Raw genomic sequence first — 18,334 nt, 5'->3', positions numbered from 1 at the left:
TGAGGGACACGGGGCAGTGGGGACCTGGCAGTGCTGGGGAACAGTTGGATTTGATGACCTTAAAGATCTCTTCCAACCAAAACACTTCTGTGTGTCTTTGTGAAGTACCTGTGCCTGAGAAATACAGATCCTTGCAGGTGGTGTGGTAAACCAGTGGGAAGGCTGGGAGTTGACTCCAGAGTTCTAAGAGCAAGAAGGGGTTCAAGCCATTGGGTGTAAGTGCCTTCTGAGGTTATGGTGACTGGTGAGATGAACATTTTGGAACTTCATTGGTGTCCTACTGGAATCATTGTTTCAGATTATTGTTCTAGGAGGGGATTTCAGAGACCTTACAATGCTGAGAATAAAATGAGCTCATTTCACTCTAATTGGAATCCATGGACTGGAACACTTTTGTCATGGCCCCAAGGCACTTGCTGTATCTCAACTGCTGGCTGACCATGGCTTCCACTGGAGCCCATCACAATGTGCCTGAGCCCTTCCAACTGGCTGCTAACCATCATCACAGGCCATTCCAGCCTCTGTCAGTGCTTGGGCTGATGCCTCTTGCCTTCTACTAGAAGGAAAAGAGTTGAGGGAAGGTGCACAGGAACCTGCAGACATGTCAAATAAAGGCCATGCTCTACAAGACCACCCAGATCAAGGTAGATCTTACAGCTACTTTTTCATTCTCACAATAAAAAAAACTCAGGGTAGGAAACTGCAATTGATCTTTTGCCAGTAAACAGGACTGTGTGTTTCTCCTCCTTGCTTTTGGCCACCCGTGGATGCCAATCCTTTCTAAAACACAACTTCTTGCCATGGTTTGGAAATCCAGCTCTGTTTTCCCAGGGAAGTTGTTTGGACCCTGGTGTCTTCCAGCATTGTGCAGCTTGGTGATTTGAGTGCTGTGTGAGCTGTGAAGCCCCAGAGGCTCGGTGGCAATGGGGAGTGGGTGCTGCTTCTGGGAGCAAGTTTTACTCACACACGTGGGAATGAAGCAGCTCCTCCTCCTCTCTGGTAGTAACTCATCCTAGTGCAACAGAGGGGTGGTGGAGAGAGGGCAGAGCTGGCTTGGAAGCAGAGCTGATTCTGGTTATTGTGGAGCTGGAAGTGTGTGGGCATAGTTGGATCATGTCATAGCCCATTTATTTTTGATGATGTCTGTCTTCCAACATTCTTCAGATCCTTCTGCTTCCAGAATTTGATTCTGTATTACTATTGACAAACTAAAACCATTTTCTGGTGTTAGGATTTCTCCTATCTCAGCCCTTAGGGTAGATTTTTTTCATTGCCTCCCATTTTGCTGCCACCTTTTCATTCTCAAAAAAAACACAAGCAATGATCTCACCTCTTTGTGCTCTTTCCTGAATTTCTGTGTTCACTCCCCACACCTGAGCAGTTCATGTTTGAGCTTCCTGTTCTCATCCTGATGACAGTCAACACCCTCACAGTTCATAGATTGCTGGAGTTTGAGGCAGCAGGTAAAGATCATCTGGGCTGAGATGTCACGAGTCACCACATGACCTTTCCTTTCAATCCAGTGACTTCTACCTCAAGTGCATCTTCTATGATAGAACCCAACCCTGTTGAAAGAAATGGAAATCTAATCCTGTTGTAGAGCGAATTCCATCCAGTTTTGTTAAAGCACCATTTGACTCCTGAATTTTCGTGGTGATGGACTGCAGTGCTCAGTTCTACTTGCAGGGATGCTTTAGGGCACGAGGAGGATCCTTTTGGATTTATCTAGCTAAAATTATCACTGTGACTTAGGTCTTTAAAGGTGAAAGAAGTGACTCATACACAGTCTACTCCTCAGCTGTCAATAATGATCAACACTTTTGATCAACACTTTAGGTGTGTCTAGGTTTTTAATTGGTATAATAACATTTATTTTTCTCCAAAGGCAACAGAAGAGGGGAATGTAGCTGAGCTCTCTCCCCTTAATATGTTCCCCTCACTGAAACTCAGGTGTCAATTGGCCATTAAGGAGCTTTTGTTTAAGACTTGAAGGAAAAAGAGTAAAGAGAAGCTAAGGCAGAAGTGCAGACTTGTTCAGAATTGAAGTATAACATTGAATTATATCTTTTTCTTGGATCAACACTTTTGATCAACACTTTAGGTGTGTCTAGGTTTTTAATTGGTATAATAACATTTATTTTTCTCCAAAGGCAACAGAAGAGGGGAATGTAGCTGAGCTCTCTCCTTAATATGTTCCCCTCACTGAAACTCAGGTGTCTATTGGCCATTAAGGAGCTTTTGTTTAAGATATGAAGGAAAAAAAGAGTAAAGAGAAGCTAAGACAGAGGTGCAGACTTGTTCAGAATGGAAGTATAATATTGAATTATATTTTTTTCTTGTTTTTCTTATAGATTCCCTCTGGCCAAAGATTCGTGTTCCCCTGAAAGTTGTCAGGACTGCAGAAAACAAGCTCAGTAACCGCTTCTTCCCCTACGACGAGATCGAGACGGAAGCAGTGTTGGCTATCGACGATGATATCATCATGCTGACCTCAGATGAACTCCAGTTTGGCTATGAGGTGAGAGAATTGGTTTCCTCCAGCCTCTTAGGCATCCCCTTCAGCACTGCCTGTGTGTAGGGCGTGGAGGAGTCGCTGCTCTGTCTGCTGATTCAGTCTGTGGTGTCTCTCCTGGCTGTAACAGTTCAGTGCTGACTGAGATGTTTTTACAGATAGTCATTTTGGGAAAAAAAAAATGCCAGCTAACAGAAAATGTTTGGTAACTGGTGCAGTAATGCCAAGAGAGCCCAGAAAGTGTTGTGTAATAGGTAGAACAGGACCAGCCTGGAGAGCAAATTGTGTTCTTAGCAGTTTCAAAAGGTTTTCAGCCAAACCCCAAGCGCCGCCCAAGTTCATGTGTCTTGATGGACAAGACAAGTTTCAGAGATTAAGTGTTGGGGACAGGGGAGGCCTCTTGAGGACATGCCAGAGTAAGGTGGAGTGCAGTGAAAAGAGGGACTGAAGAATGTCAGGGAGGGACACGTGTGACCTGCTCAGAATGGCAAAGCTTCAACAGCTGCTCTTGAGGGAGGTACTGACCAAGTCTGTGCCAGTGGGTCCCTGTGGCCGTGCAGAGAGGTGACAGTCTGCATGGGCACACTCTGAAAGCAGCACTCTTGTCTTCCTTCCAGCACTTTGAGCTGAGCAAGCTGGTCCTGTTGGGGTGTATGACAGGGTCCATTACCTGACAGCACTGTTACATGTGTGTGTGTGTAAGACAAACATGCTATGCTTGTAAATAAATCAGAAACAGTAGAAGGATTTAAGGAAAGAAGTCTAAAGGTTTTCCATCTTTTTAAACATATAAGGAAGGCTGGAATCATTCAGTCTTACCTGTACCTGCAATATCAAGAGCAAAACAACACTGGGCTTCATACCTGAGAGCCAGAACGTGAAACTATTACCTAAATAGAGTGAAATAAAGAAAATCACTTTTTCTAAAGGGTAGAAAGCAAACTAGATGTGATAGTTGTCTCACTTTTAACAATTTTAAGTGTAACTGTTAACAGCAGAAGATATTTTTTAAGAGAAGTTGGAAGTATTTCTTTAACATGAGTACATATGTGGTAAATATAAGAAAGATGGGGACAGAGTTTGTAGCAGGGCCTGTTGTGACAGGACAAGGGGGGATGGTTTGGAACTAAAAGAGGGAGAGTGAGGCTGGAGAGAAGGAAGAAATTTTGGATGCTGAGGGTGTTGAGCCCCTGGCCCAGGTTGCCCAGAGAGGTGGTCGCTGCCCCACCCCTGGCACCATCCCAGGGGAGGTTGGCCGGGGCTCTGAGCACCCTGCTCTAGCTGCAGATGTCCCTGTCCCTGCAGGGGGCTGGACTGGGTGACCTTGGAAGGTCCCTTCCCACCCAAACCCATTCTATGGTTGTTTGAAGTACAGCTCCTTCCTCTCAGGTGGAAGAGGCTGTTAGCAAGCAAGGAGCTCTTGGACTCGAGGCATGACATGTGGCAGTGGAGCTGTGCTGATGTAATAACAGAGGTGCTGAGTAGTGGAGGCAGAGGTTTAAACCACCACGTGTGTCTCCAGGAGGGACACTCTTCCCTTGCCAGGCTAGGAGTGGCACGTTAGTCTGTGAAGTGGCACACGTGGAAAGAAGACAGCTGAAGGAAGGGGGTTTTTGGCCACGTCCTCTGCTGCCTGCACTGCAGGTTTTAGCACTGTGCTGCACCAGCAGAGCAGTCAGGAGCTGGCAGCTCTGCCAGCTGGCTGCCTTTGGTCTGTGCTGGTGCCTATAGCTCTGAGTTCTGGGGGTGAGCTGCTGGATGAAGGATTGTGCATGCTGCACAGGCCCTGGCTCCAGCCCCAGCCTCAGTCTCCTTTTCATCAGGCTGCTTCAAAGTCAATACAAGTTGTCTAAACCCCTAAGTGGCAGCCTAAGTAGTTCCAAATGAATCTCTGCTACTGGCAGGGCAGGCTTGGAGGGCTTCGAAGCAGAGCTTCAGGCTGGGGCTGAGCTTCAGCTGTGTCAGCCAGAAGTGATGAGAAGTAGAGCTGTGGTGCTCGTGTCTCTGAAGCCTTCATTTAAACACCCTCAATGGAGAACATCTGTGACTTCACATCTGCTGAGTCCGGTCACTTAGGCTGGAAAGGGTTATCCTCAGGGAGGGGAAAAAACCCCATGAGGCAGAGAAAAGTGGAGGTGAATTTCCCTGTGGTCAGTGTGGTTGGGTGGGAGCTGGGACTTGCAGCTCTTCGTCCCCAGGTCTAGCTGTTGGACTGACTGACCAGCCTTCTGTGGGCCAGATGCAGGGGTTGAGGGACTGAGGAACAGCCCTTGTGTTCAGTGTGTGAATGTTACTGTTTGGACCCAAGGCTGTTTAGTCTGGCAGACTGAAAACTATTCCTTGTGCAGTGTTTTGTGTTCTGTTCTAAATCCTATTCCTTTCTGATTCTGGGAATTCAGCTTGCTGCACAGCCACAGCGGTGGGAAATGAAAATCCCTTTCTGAGCAGAGAGTTGAGACAAACCCAGGGGTACTTCAGATTGTTAGAGTTTGAAATTGCCTTTTTTTTCCCCCTCCTGTAAAATAAATGAATAGAAATGTCTTTGAATGCTGGTACACAGCAGATTGTTTTATAAATACACCCTTTTCCTCCTGTAGAGGATGGGTGATGTAGCTCCTGCTTTCTGGCACGGAAATCAGGGGCTGAAGATTGATCTTTCCTGTCCTTGAGTGTCTGTGACTTGCTTGACAGGCCTGAGCTGGCTCCCAGATGTTTAAATTGTCCTCAGCCTGTGGTAATTTATTTATCTGTTTATGTGTGTTACCAGAAAAGTATCTCTCAAGCTCTTGACTCATTTGCAGGGGAATCCAGAGGGAACAGTAGCAGCATATAATGTTACTGGAGAGTTTTCTCCTCAAGTGTGTCTGCTTCTGCTTTCGTCGTAAGAAGGGCTGGAAACGTGACATTCAGTCATTTTCTTTTCTCCTCCTGACATCCTCAAGACTTTGTATTTAAACATGTGGCAAAACCCCCCCTGTCACAGACTTGTCTGAATGTATAGAGCAAGCCTGAAAAAAAACAGGAAACTTTGATCTCTGTACACTTTCAGCCATAAAAAATTATAGTAACACTCAAAGTGTCAGGCATTTTTTACTTGTTAAAAGTGAGCTATTAGGGTGAAGTGATTTATGACATGGCGTAAATCTATTGGAGCAAGCAGAAAAATGGTCCCTGTGTGCTGCTGTCTTAAGGCAGCAGAAGAATACTCAGGACATTCTGACTCTGAAGAAAGCATTTCTCTTCAGCTCCATGATGAAATCACAGGCGTGACTGGGCACTGGGGCAAAAAAAAAAAGCTATTAAGGCCAGACAGCTTTTTGCCTGCTTTGTTGATCTTTGTTGTTCACAAAAGGAGACTCGAGGAGTCCCAAGAAGAGGAGGGAGTATTTAGATGGTGATAATCTTGAAAAAATGAAAGCAGAACCGTTGTGTGCTCTGGAAGTGGTTGAACCTGAGCCTGGGCTGGCCTTGGGGCAGATGGTTCAGCATCACTATCACCTCAAAAAGGGGCCAGAACAGTCTCCAGGTACAGCCTCCATGAAGATTTCTTGTTATGTACACAGACAGCACTTTGTCCTTACAAAGGCCAAGTATTTTTATTACAGCAATACTAAAAATAATTGAGATGGGGATTATTGCTTTGAGTCTGGGGGTTCTGTTCACTGAAAATGTTGTTTGCTGCATTGCTGAGTTTGTGGGGTTTTCTGCTGGAAGCTTTTTGCCTTCTGCTGGTAGATGCTCTTACTCTGTCTTAGAGCTTTGTGTCTCTGGCATATCTTAAAAAATTGAATCTCTGAAGAACTGCATGTAATAATATCACCAAGTTTGAATGCCTGCCTTAGAAGAATTCTTTTCCATACCCATTTTGACCATTAAAAGTATTTTTCAGCAGTCCTTTGCAGGAGGAATAATAGAGCTCTGCTTACCAAAGACTTACCCACTGGTGGCCCTGTTCAAAGCTCTTCTTCAAATCAGATTTATCTTGCAGACTGTGCAGGTGAAGCATCACTCCCCTTTCTGTTTCTTAGCAGCAGCACAAGCCATCCCTTTGAGGACCCAGGGAGAACTGGGAGTAGCTGGAGGTCTGGGAGGAGAGGAGGTGTCTGGATTCCTTGGGGGTTCTCCCATTTGTAGAGGGGAGTCAGTGTTTCATTCCTAGGTTTCCATGGTAGCTTTGGAAACACCAGTTATTTTTGTTTATTGGATTTTAAGATTTTTCTAGTTGTAATTAGCCAGTTCCTGAAGCTGCATATGACTTAATACAGGCAAATAAATTTAATGGGTAAATACTGGAGTGTATTCTGGAACAGGAAGTGCTTCTGTGTCCTTCTGGCTACACGAGATTGGTGGCAGCTCTTCTCATGCCACAGAATTTTGGAGCTAGGCAGCTCATGCCTTGGAAGCAGAATTACCATCATTTTTTTTCCATGTCTCTTACAAAAGTTTTTAGTCAAACTACCAAGTCAGAAGTTCTGCTGGACTTCTCCTCTGGGAGATGCTTCATCCAAAAAGCATTTCTCCTGGAGGTTGCCTAGCAGAGTCCTTGGGACAGGGCTGTCTGCAGAGCCCTGCCTCCTCCTGGCTTGGCAGCCTGGCTCTCCTTGGCTCTGCCCCTCAGCAGGATTCAGCCAGGCCAGCCCTCTCTAGCCTCAGGAAGCTGATCAGATCCCTGGCTAGAATGGAGTGGGTTCCTAGCAGGGTAATAAATCACAGGCAACCATCAAACAAGGAAATGGACAGCAGCACAAACTAGAGAGCAGTCTAAGAACCATTACCACTCTGTTTATCCTGAAAGCTTCCTTATAAGCAGGAGCTGTATATATTAATTTTGGCACAAAACCTACATATGGATTTGGGCAGTGAGCTGGATGCAGCTAGTTGGAGCCTGGCCAGGAGTTACCACTGAATGAGAGAGTGAGGAACATGATGAAAAAGCCAAACTTCCCCTTGGACTTGGGTAGAGTTACGTGAAAAAGGAATCATTGTTTGAAATAACCAAGTTTTTGTTCAGATGCCTCAAACTGACCATTTTCAGAGGCCAGAATTGGGGCAGGGTTGAGCTTTACAGGGACACAAGGACATCTGCAGGAGTAATGTGCACCACAGTTGGCTTTTCTTGCCTGTTGCTCAGGCTCTCCAAGGTGACACTGAGGGCACAGACTGGGAGGGAGAGGAATCTCCAGTTCTGTGGTGTGGAGATGCTGCAGTGGCTGAGCTGAGCCTTTGTTTCAGCTGCCTCCAGCACACGTGCCATCCCCTCCACAAGAATCCTTAGCCCCACAGGGAGGAGATCTGCAGGGTTCTGTCAGATCCCATATTGAGCCTCAGTAACATCTGTGCTGGTGCCACCCAACAGCTGGGGGGTGGGCATTCAGGTTTGAAAAAAAATTCAGTCCTTTTTGTCATTAAATTTTTGAGTTCTGGAGAATGAGGAAAAAAAATCTGGGAGAGGGAGTGTCCACACCTTTGGGTTTGGGTTCTTTCTTAAGGTTTTTGACCTCGTGTCCAAAGAGCCATCTCCAGCCCTCACTGGCTGGGCTGCCCAAAAACTAAGGTTTTTTAAGGGCCCCTCCCGCCCCCTCGCGGGCGGCCCTGCCAAAAATCTAGGGGCTTTTTAATAAACTGATGGCCCCAGCTTGTAACAACATCCTCTGGATTCTCTTCTTTGGGTTCCAAATCATCTCTGCTGTCAGGAGCTCACTGTGTTAGAGCATTGTCCTGTCTAAATACTATCCCAGCACTTGTGCCCTGGAACTGTCTAGAGAGATTGATTCCTGGATAGAGTGCAAGTCCCAAGGTCTGGTTCCCATTCTTGTCTCCTGTCTGATTTTTGGCAGGTTTCCTCCTCTGTATGTTTGAAATAATAACTGCTCCCATCATGGGATTCTGAAGCACTGAAATGTGCTGAGATGTACAGGTGAGAAGGCACCTCTAGCAAGGCAGAGGCACAGAGATGCAGGTACAGGAGCAGTGACAGAAAGCTGATTGTTTTATCATCTTTACTTGGACAAAATACTTGTGTAGAGTCATCATAGTCCAACTGCATCATCCCAGCTGAACATCAAAAGTGGCCAGAAGTAGCTGCTGACGAGGTGGGGTGGGCAGGGATTCCAGGGAGCACTTCTTACTGTAGATCCAGCTGCAGGTTCCCCTTGCCTGTTGTGCAGAGGAGAGAGCTGTGCTCATCAGGTGGTCGTGGGGGAGTTGTGAGATGTTTTGCTGGTGGTCATCACGTGTACAGCAATCAAACTGAGGGTCAGTTGTTTATTTCTGTGCTACCAACCTGAAACAAAAGCTCTCATGGCATAACACGGTGTGTCCAAGAGTCAAGGTGTGTAGTTTTCCAACAAACCTAGCAGTTATTTGGGTTGAGGGACGATTTGGGAGTAATTTGTCTGTAAATAGTGCAGATATATAGTAACTTCCTTACTGATCAGCAAAAAGACTGTGTATTTAGGAAGCAAATACCATTCAGACCCTTCTAAATGATGTTAATCTTTTCTCCCTCTTTTCCCAACCCAAACAGTGCCCATTATTTAACGTGGCCAGCCGTGTGGAGAACTGGGGTTGTGTTAATGATGCCCCTCTTGTTCTGCTCTACTGTGTTTGATCCTGCAGTCAGCTACAAAATAACAGATGGAGTGACAGGGATGGGGTCTTGATTGTATCCAGCTGTCTGGAACAAGTCAAGGGCAAAGAGGCCTTCCATGTAGCAGTAGATCCTTCCAAGCACCCACTAAAGAATACCAGAAATATTAAAATATAAGCCTGTTTTAAGGCTGCTCCTGTCAGAGGGAAGCAGGTTGGTTAGATCCAGAGCCAGCTGTGCAAGTCGTCAGGTTGTAGCCGTATCTGCTGAAGTTAACATCAAAAGTTCCCTTTTAATCATGCTTGGGTCTAGTTACTGTGAAAGCCTTCTGGAGTAGTTGGTTGTATTTCTCTGAGACAAGGCAGGATGGTTTTAGAGCCCTTCTGCTTGGGGCTGTGGCTTCCCTGAGTGGGAGGTCCTTCCAGAGCAAGCTTGACCTTTTCCATACATCTGCCAGACAGCTTCCTGCTCCAAGAACTGGAGTTGAGGGGAGTGGAAGTGCTCTTTGTGCCCCTGCCCTCCCAAGGCAGAGGAGCTGCAGCCCCAGCGTGGGCTGGCCAGCAGCATGTCCTGGCTTTGTGTCCGCAGGTCTGGCGTGAGTTCCCCGACAGGCTGGTGGGGTACCCCGGCCGCCTGCACCTCTGGGACCACGAGATGAACAAGTGGAAGTATGAGTCTGAATGGACCAATGAAGTCTCCATGGTGCTCACGGGGGCAGCGTTTTATCACAAGGTAATGGCATGATAAGAGGGGATCTGATCAGTGCTCATCAATACCTGAAGGGGGGGGTCAAGAGGATGGGCCAGACTCTTGTCAGTGGTGCTCAGAGGCAGGACAAGGGGCAGAACCCAGGAGGCTCCAGCTAAACAGGAGGAAAGACTTTCCTGTGAGGGTGGCAGAGCCTGGAGCAGCTGCCCAGAGAGGCTGTGGGGTCTCCCTCTCTGGAGAGGTTCCAAACCCTCCTGGATGTGATCCTGCTTTGGGTGACCTGCTGGAGCAGGGGATTGAACAAGATGATCTCCAGAGGTCCCTTCCAGCCCCCACCATGCTGGGATTCTGTGTGATACAACTTGTGCTATACTCATGGGTGGCATAAACCTATTTTAGTGAGCTGTGTGTGTCTGTCATTGATCTGGGAGTGTTTTGTGGTGCTGTGGAATAGAATCACAGACCAGTTTGGGTTGGAAGGGACCTTTAAAGGTCACCTAGTCCAACCCCACTGCAGCAAGCTGGGACATCTTCAACGATGATAATGCTTTCTGCAACAATCAGAGAACCAATTGGAAACTTTCCCTTAAGCCTCTTTCAATTGTGAAAAGAGCTAATTTGTCCCCACCTGTAAAGTAAAGCTGTTACCTTCCTGAGCTCAGAGAACTCTTGCCAGTTCACATGACCTGTAACTACACAGCAAATCTTGCTGTGAGTGTAGCTTTGTAGCTAGCAGTTGAAGGAAAGTGACTGTCAAGAACTTTATGGTCAGGAAAGGAGTAATTATGCCATTAAGCACTGAAAAATGATTTTCTATCTGCTAAAGTCATCCTTGGCTGAGGGCAGCATCACAGCCTGCCCACAATCCATCCTGCTGTTCGCTGGCTGAAGTGTTTAGAGCCTTACAGTGACTGCTTCTGTATTTGAAATGATCTTCTCTCTCTCTATCCTGCAGTATTTCAACTATCTGTACACCTACAAAATGCCTGGAGACATCAAGAACTGGGTGGATGCTCATATGAACTGTGAAGATATCGCCATGAATTTCCTAGTGGCAAATGTCACTGGCAAATCCGTCATTAAGGTGGGATTCTTCTGCACTTCAGCTTCACAGAATCTAAAAACATGATGCACGTACTCGTGTAAATGTATTTAACAGGCTTGGGTATATCCCTGCACCTCCCTTTTTCTCCCCAGGATGGTGTCTTGTTCTCCATCCATGGCAGAAAAGCCCTTTCAATAAAACTTTTATGCTGACTGAGGGATTTTTTTTTTACCAGTTGTTTCTCCTGGTTATTTCAGCCATCTAGATGAGTTATAAAAGAGATAATTGAAATAAGATATATATATATCTGGGTGTTAGATACACGCCTGCACACAGATATTTTAACTATTGGACATCAGCAGAGGAAAGAAATTGTCAACTGTCCCCAGCTCTCCCTGTCCCGGCCTGGCAACAGCTGATTTATAGGAATGTTAATTGCGAGAATGTTAATTACGAGATCAGCTCGAAATGAACTTTTTATCCCCGAATTAATTTCCTGACACGTTTCGACACGTTTTCAGGTCTGGACATTCCCTCTGTACATTCATTTCAGAGCGTGTCAGCCTGGAATGAGATTTAGAGGCCACCAGGCGTTACTTCAATTAGCGGGGTCCCTTTTCCTGCCTGTCCGTCAGCCTTTGCCGGGACCCGCGGCCGCCTCTCCTGGAAAAGCCTTTAGAAGATAAAGTGCCTGTTTTTTGCTGAAAAAGATTTTTTTTTTTTTTGAGCTGCATGAGGGCACAGCAGAGTAATTTGGCACCTCTGTGCGATTCGGAGAGTCTTGAGGAGTTTGCCAGTCAGCTATTAACTGGAGCGAGCAAAAGAGCGCCTGTTGGATTAACGTTGGGGTGAAGTATGGGAAGCTATATTTCATCGCTGTTATGGCTGCAAGAACAAATGGTGTTTATACAGGGACCTTGGCAGTGAGAAAACAGTCATTAAACAGGAATTAAGGAGCTTGTCATCGCCACTTCTTTTCAGTTACAGAAGGAAAAACCCCTCCAAGCCCGTTTTATTGGGCCCCTGTGAATTTTGCAGTCAGCCGGGCCAGATGGAGCTGAATGGAGGAATGGAGAGGGTTTTTTTTTTCCCCCCTTTCTACCTCCCCCCCCTTTCTGAGACAGCTCAGCTTACGCTGCAGGCGTGTTCAGAGGTATTGCACTGCTCTCTGTGCAGGGAGATTAATGTCCCTTCTGTTGATAGCTGATGATATCTGGCGTGCCTTTCTACAGGTGACCCCACGGAAGAAGTTCAAGTGTCCAGAATGCACGGCAATTGATGGGTTATCACTGGACCAGACACACATGGTGGAGAGGTGAGTGGCCAGCCTTTATTCCTCTGATTGCCTTCTTCTGATCCCTGGAATCGTAGCCTATGTCTCATTAGATTAGGATCAAAAATGCTCACTGATTGTATTGCTGTAAACGGCTGATTTTGAAAGGATGTCGCATGGATTTGATCAGCGTCGAGCCCTTCCTGCAGTGCATGATGTGGCACTGAGAAGTGGACTCCTGCAAGAGAGCCCTTTAGAAGGGCACAATTTTAGAGTATAGGGCACATAGGTGACATTCAGGTTGTTGGCAGCACTTTGAGCAACACCACGTCTCTGTTTTACCATGGAGCTTCGACTGGAGTGAGTATGAGATCTGGTTTTTTTGTTTTAGGACCAGACAGTTGCTAGCTTACCCAAGAGTAAGAAGGCTATAAATGATGAATAATGTTATTTGAATTGGTTTTGTACATTGTCTCTCCTCCAAAGATTCTAAGCACATTGCTTCCACTAATGAAGGGCGTTTGTCTGCACAGTTACACATCACATTTTTTAACATTAGCAGGATTATTATATTTTTGTGAGAATTCTGAAATCAAGTGTGTCTTTGGAAATAAAGTGAATGTTGAGAGTGAAATACCAAAAGCTGGTAAGTCTAAGAGTTGCATTCCCTGCTTTACCAGTAAAATGGCTCCTTAGCCTTGACCAAGACTCTAAAGCTCCCTCTGCCTTCCCTTCTGAGTGTGTAAAATAAGGGAAAGTTCCTTCACTTCTACAAAGCTGTTCAACACCCATGTTTGAAAAGGGCTCTCTGACAATAAATGTACATACTAGTTATGAAGTGCAATTAACCTGAGATCTAAGACTGACAAAGACACTTCCCCTTAGGCTTCTTGGGGTGTTGCACCTCTCCTGCAAACTCTGGGAAAAAGAATTGGGAGGTGTAGAATTGATGGAGTAGACAAGCAGGGGTAGACACAGTGAAGGGAGAGAACACCACAAAATAAAGCAAATCTACCCTGCCTTTAAAATAGGCCATTTCCTGTGTGTGCTGAGAGACATAAAATGGTTATCTGAGCAGTTCCCATCCTACCAGTGAGCTTGTTTCTGTCCTCCTCTGCAGTACTCAACACATTTCAAGTGTCGTACCCGTGTGCCGGCCTTTAACAGTGTCAGTGAGATTTATGGACTGTAATATGTGCAATGAAGGGAGGCAAAGCTGGTTAGTAGGTTGGGGGCTTATTTGCAAGAAGAGAGGGTACGTGTGTGTGCTGTGGAAGCACACACCCCATCATGCACAGGAGCACAGGTAGGGTCAGGCTGCTGGACAATTAACGCAGCATCGTGCCGGACGTGGGAGAGCAAACCAGAGGTTAGTGACAACAGTGGTGCTGGGCGTAGGGTCAGGCTGCCTTCCAAACAGCTCAGTCAGAAGCACAACCCCATTAAGATGGTAAAAATCACTCTGTAGAAGGCTTCTTAAGGAAGGGGTTGGAAGATGTGTAGATATTAACCATGGGCTGGGAAGCAGAAGGGGTTGTCCTGTGTGGAGCAGTTCTGCGCCGGCCGACAGCCTGGGCTACCTGAAGCCACTTGGGCTGTCCTGTGACCGTGCCAGTAGCTTTACAACAGCCTGGAGGAATTTTAGCCATGTGCTGGGTTCTCATTAAGGTGAAAGCTCTAAAAGCAGAAGATGAAAAAGGGCTCGCTGCTCCGGAGCGCGCTGTGGCGCAGGGCAGAGGTCACACTGCCATGTCTGTACTCATTGGTGTATCCTCAGAGTAAAGCAGCCTTGACAGTTTATTGAGAACATGTTTCAACTGTTGCTTTGCTCCTCTGGAGTTTCCAACAGCAGAGAGTACTGGCTTGTGGGACACGTTAGCTTGACTCCAAACCCACGTACCTCTGTTTGCCCAGCCAGAGGAGCACATGCTGGGATTGAGGCTGAGTGCAGGAGAAAATCTGAGGGGATGTAGAGTTTGGGTCTGTTCAAGCTTCACTTAGAAGATCATTAGTATCATATTGACATGCTATACTTAACAACTTCTTGCCCTGTGCTGTTATTATCTACCTTCAGTATAAGGGAGTTATTGAAAAACCTGAAAAGTATTAATTTTTTTAAAGTATTCTAAGGTAGCTATGAATTTTAAATGGGTAATAAATAATAGAGGGAATTTTCCTAACTAAGCAGTGAGTAAGGCTTTTCTGGCTCATGGGTTAGGGTTAGAAAAACACACCATCTATTTCAGGGTCAGGAGAAAAGCTGAATGGAAAAGGTACACACATTGGGGAATCCTTATCATGTTCTGAAAGACTGACTTGGTACAGGTGACTTCACAGTGCTGGGTTCTGAGGACAACACCCAGGATATCAGACATGGAGCCATTATCAGCTTCACTTGCAGCTTCCCAGAGCACCCAACTCCTGGGATTTCAACCCTGGGAAACAGGGAGCAGGTAGCCTGGGCTAATGTCTTGGCTGAACATCCAGGGATCAACCTCCTGTTTGTGAACCAAACAGTTTCTCAGGGTTGTCATGGGCACACACAACATCTAGTGTTAGGTTGCTGGTTCAGAAATAGCAGAGAGGTGTCCAGCAACTGTCTGATTGCCAAGTGTCAAAGGTTTGTGGAGTCACTTGTGGAGGTCTGCCCAGGACAGAGCTAACCACTTGGGTCAGGCCTTTTCATACCTTCAGCAGAGACCAAGGAGAGAGGGTACAGCTGAACTCTCTACCAAGAGATTCTTTCTGAGCAATCCTGACAGATGTTTACAGGGAATCAGAGGAAAGCCAACACTGCTGTGATTTCTCTGAGATAAACAAGAGACTTCAGCTCCCAGGGTTATGGAGCCCAGTCATTAAAATAGACCTGAACAGCTCTCAAGAAATGGAGTTCTCTGTACAATGCAGCCTGGAGGGCAACTGCCCACACAGCAAACAGAGCCAAGGGCTGAGCTGCTTCCCCAGCATCGTTAACAGCAGCCTCTTAATTAGGATGTGGAAGCATCTGTTCAAGTCCAAGTAGGAAGCCATTCCCTGAAGAGCCAAACTGGCTGGATACCGCTTGGCCAAAGGCTGCAAGTGGGGATTTACCCTGCCAACAGATATTTGAGGAGAGGAAACAGGGTAAGAGAGCCACGAAGCTCAGCCAGTGTGCCAGGGGCCACGGGGCTCTGAGCTCCCCAGCTGCCCCAGCGGCGTGTCCTCAGCAGGGCCAGGGGAAAACACAGCAGTGCTTGGGAGCAAACGTGCCTCTGGTAGGAGGAACTCACAAAACTGTCAACACAGCCAAGAAAAACACCTTCCCTCCATGACAGGGTGAGATGTTGCCTTCTCTCAGCTACCTGCCTTTGTGTGTTTCATCTTCTAGACCCCATTTCTGGCTTACGTTGTCCAGAAGCAGCAAAGGCTTTGGAGTTGAAGTGAATTAGTTCAGTGCAGGAGGTGAAATTTTTGGCAAGAGGAGACTTTCCTTCCAACGCACTTTGTGGCTTGGTTATGACATTCCTTTTACCAAAAAAAAGCCTATTTTGAATCTTTGAATTTGTTTCCCGAGGCCTAACTTCTCTGGTTCAGCCAGAGTGATGAGAACATGCTGACTTTGCCACTTTTCACTTCTTTAGCAAGGAAGTGGTTCCTTGGTGGTTAAAGATACCATACTGGTGTGCTTGAACGGTCTTGCCACCCCAATAAGCTGGCCTGTAGAAGGATTCCACCTTGGCACTCTCTGACCTGGGGGTACAGCCTCTGGAGGGAGGAGGCCAGTTTGGTCTCCATTACCCATTGAGCTTTGCCTTTTGCTCTGAGGGTGCTGCATAGTGACAGGGGCTGCTCTGCTGTGGACACCTGCCTACCAGGCAGCAGGCTGAGATCACTAATTCCTTTCACACCAACCACCAGGCAGCTGTTCCATGACAATGTCTCCCAGTCATTACTGATTTGAGCCACTAGACGAGAAGCACTCGTGTGTTCCAGAAACCAGTGAGGGCCAGCAGCTGTGCAAACTTCTCACAGGCACAGAGCATCTACCTCCTCGCCTGTGAAGTCTGTGATTTTCCTGCCACCAGACTCCTCCAGCACACACAACCTGGGTTACAGTTAGCCACATCTCCCAGAAGTAGCAGAGGATTTGGAAGCGTGACCTTACCTGAAAATCAGATGTGTTTAAGGTACCTCACGTTGGGCATCTCGTGGAGGCACTGGAAGCTGCTTGTTGTTCCTGGAGGAAATACTCAGAGCTCCTGCTCTCTGTGCCCACAGCTCACCCCCCAGATGCTTCACTTGTCATGGCAGACCTTGAACAGCTAGTCCAAAGAGCTGAACCTGGAGGCAGGAAGAAGTTTGAGGAGCTGAGAAGGGAGCAGAAGGTGAAATGACCTGCATTTACCTGCACTGTGTCCCTGGCCACGGCAGGGGCGCTGGAATTAGATATCTTAAAGGTCTCTTCCAACCCAAACCATTCTGTGATTTACCTGTATAAATACTTTATTCAGGTATCACTCCATATGAAGTAGTTTTTGTGGCACTTTTCTCAGGCTAGAAAATGGCCTGAAATACAGCCAGCGCAGCTTGAAACAGCTCTGGAGAGAGGTAGCACTTCAACAGCCTGAGCTCTGTGTCCTCCAGTCCCCTCTGGTTGAGGAGGGAGCCACGTGGGGATGGCTGGGAGCCTGAGGAATTGATTCTGAAAGCCAGTCCTGCTGGCCCGGGGACTTCAAACGCGCCCTGGGGGCGGCGCTGGGCAGTCCCCATCACAGAGCTGCCACACTCACTCGCTGTGATTGACCAGCTCTGCTGAGGAAAACGATCCCGGAGCCACGGTGACCCCCTCACCCCGGGGAGGGTGGGGAGGGGGAGCAGTGCTGGGCGAGCAGAGGGCAGCCCTGGCACCCCCTGCAGCACCTCGGGACCCGGCTCCAGCTCCACCCCGCTCGCTTTCAGAGCAAACAGCCAGAGAAACGTGCCCTGTTTCCTTGTAGCTGTCTCTGTCTGGGGGACTGCTGCCACAATTCCTGGTGCCTGAAGTTCTTAAGAGCTGATTTGATGCTTGCTGAGCTGAGCCAGGTTCCCCCTTGCTCCCACAGCCCTGTGCCTCTCCACCAGGGAGGCGAGGAGCGATCCAAGGTTAAACATCTGTTTGTGTGGCTCTTGAAGCACACGGCTCTTCCCTTCCCCAGCCTCTTCCCTTCCCCAGCATTGCTGCCACCTGAGATTATTAAAACTGACAGAGTCACCACTGGGCCAGTCTTCCTTGTGCTATTACTGCACAGTATCTCTTTCTTTAGACAGGCAAAAATAAACTCCCTGGTTTCATTTTATAGTTTTAATGCAGCTTCACTTTTAAATCAGGGTGCAGCCAGCACTGCCTATACACTGAGGCGTGTTTATTTTTGTGGGAGAAGATGGAGCTTCTGAAGAAGCCTGCAAAAACCCATATATACATTTATATATTTACTTTCATTTTTTCCACAAAGGCTTGATTTTTGTGCAACCATCCTTCCGAGCCACACTGACCCAGGAGTGGCCCTTTAAGAGCCGTGTTGGCAGTTAATCTGTTCTGGTTTACAGCATGTACGTTGCTTTAAGAATGCCTGGAATTCCAGGGGGAGGGAGAAGGGAAGCTTTGACCTCCATGTGCACATGTGCCTGCTGCCAGCATCCCCTCGCTCCTCTCTGTGATTTAATGGATAAATCAAACACCAGCTCCTTTACAGTCCTCTCTGCAGTCCTCTCTTTTTATTTATTAGTAGCCAGCGTGGCTGAGAGACTTCCCAGCGTGAGAGGGAAGGTTTCTGCCCGTGGTGTGGGAGCTGATAGGCAGCCCGCTCATCAGGGTTCTTAACTGCACTGCTTTCCCTTTCACCAGATCTGAATGCATCAATAAGTTTGCCTCTGTGTTTGGGACCATGCCTCTCAAGGTGGTGGAGCACCGTGCCGACCCCGTGCTGTACAAAGATGACTTTCCTGAGAAGCTGAAGAGCTTCCCCAACATCGGCAGCCTGTGAGGGCGGCTGGGAGGCCGGCCCGGGCGGTGGGAGCACCCGCTGCAGAGCTGCTCTGAGGGTGGAAGGCCCTGAGGAAGACAACCACCAGGGAGCAGGTTACAGCAGAGGGGTTTGGGCGTTGATGCCGCGTTCTGGTATGTTGTTTTCCCTTTCCATTGCCCCACGATGTAGCAGGAAGCTGAACAACCCCTGCTCTGCGGCCCAC

General features: G+C 47.5%; 1 protein-coding gene across 1 annotated transcript in view; it reads left to right on the top strand.

Annotated features, from left to right (window-relative positions):
- The window catches only part of EXT2 (exostosin glycosyltransferase 2), a gene marked incomplete at its 5' end in the record, with an annotated part of 31,178 nt that extends 13,049 nt beyond the window's left edge, over positions 1-18,129 (top strand). Inside the window, 5 exons of the mRNA XM_008938197.1 lie at positions 2,352-2,518; positions 9,690-9,833; positions 10,765-10,893; positions 12,087-12,169; positions 17,991-18,129. Coding sequence (XP_008936445.1) covers positions 2,352-2,518; positions 9,690-9,833; positions 10,765-10,893; positions 12,087-12,169; positions 17,991-18,129 — 662 coding nt within the window. The remainder of the gene's footprint in view (positions 1-2,351; positions 2,519-9,689; positions 9,834-10,764; positions 10,894-12,086; positions 12,170-17,990) is intronic.
- Positions 18,130-18,334: the final 205 nt, after the last annotated feature.

This window comes from Merops nubicus, unplaced genomic scaffold, assembly GCF_000691845.1.
Source record: "Merops nubicus isolate BGI_N331 unplaced genomic scaffold, ASM69184v1 scaffold2114, whole genome shotgun sequence".
Classification (NCBI taxonomy): domain Eukaryota; kingdom Metazoa; phylum Chordata; class Aves; order Coraciiformes; family Meropidae; genus Merops; species Merops nubicus.
This window is presented reverse-complemented; position numbering and strand designations above follow the sequence as displayed.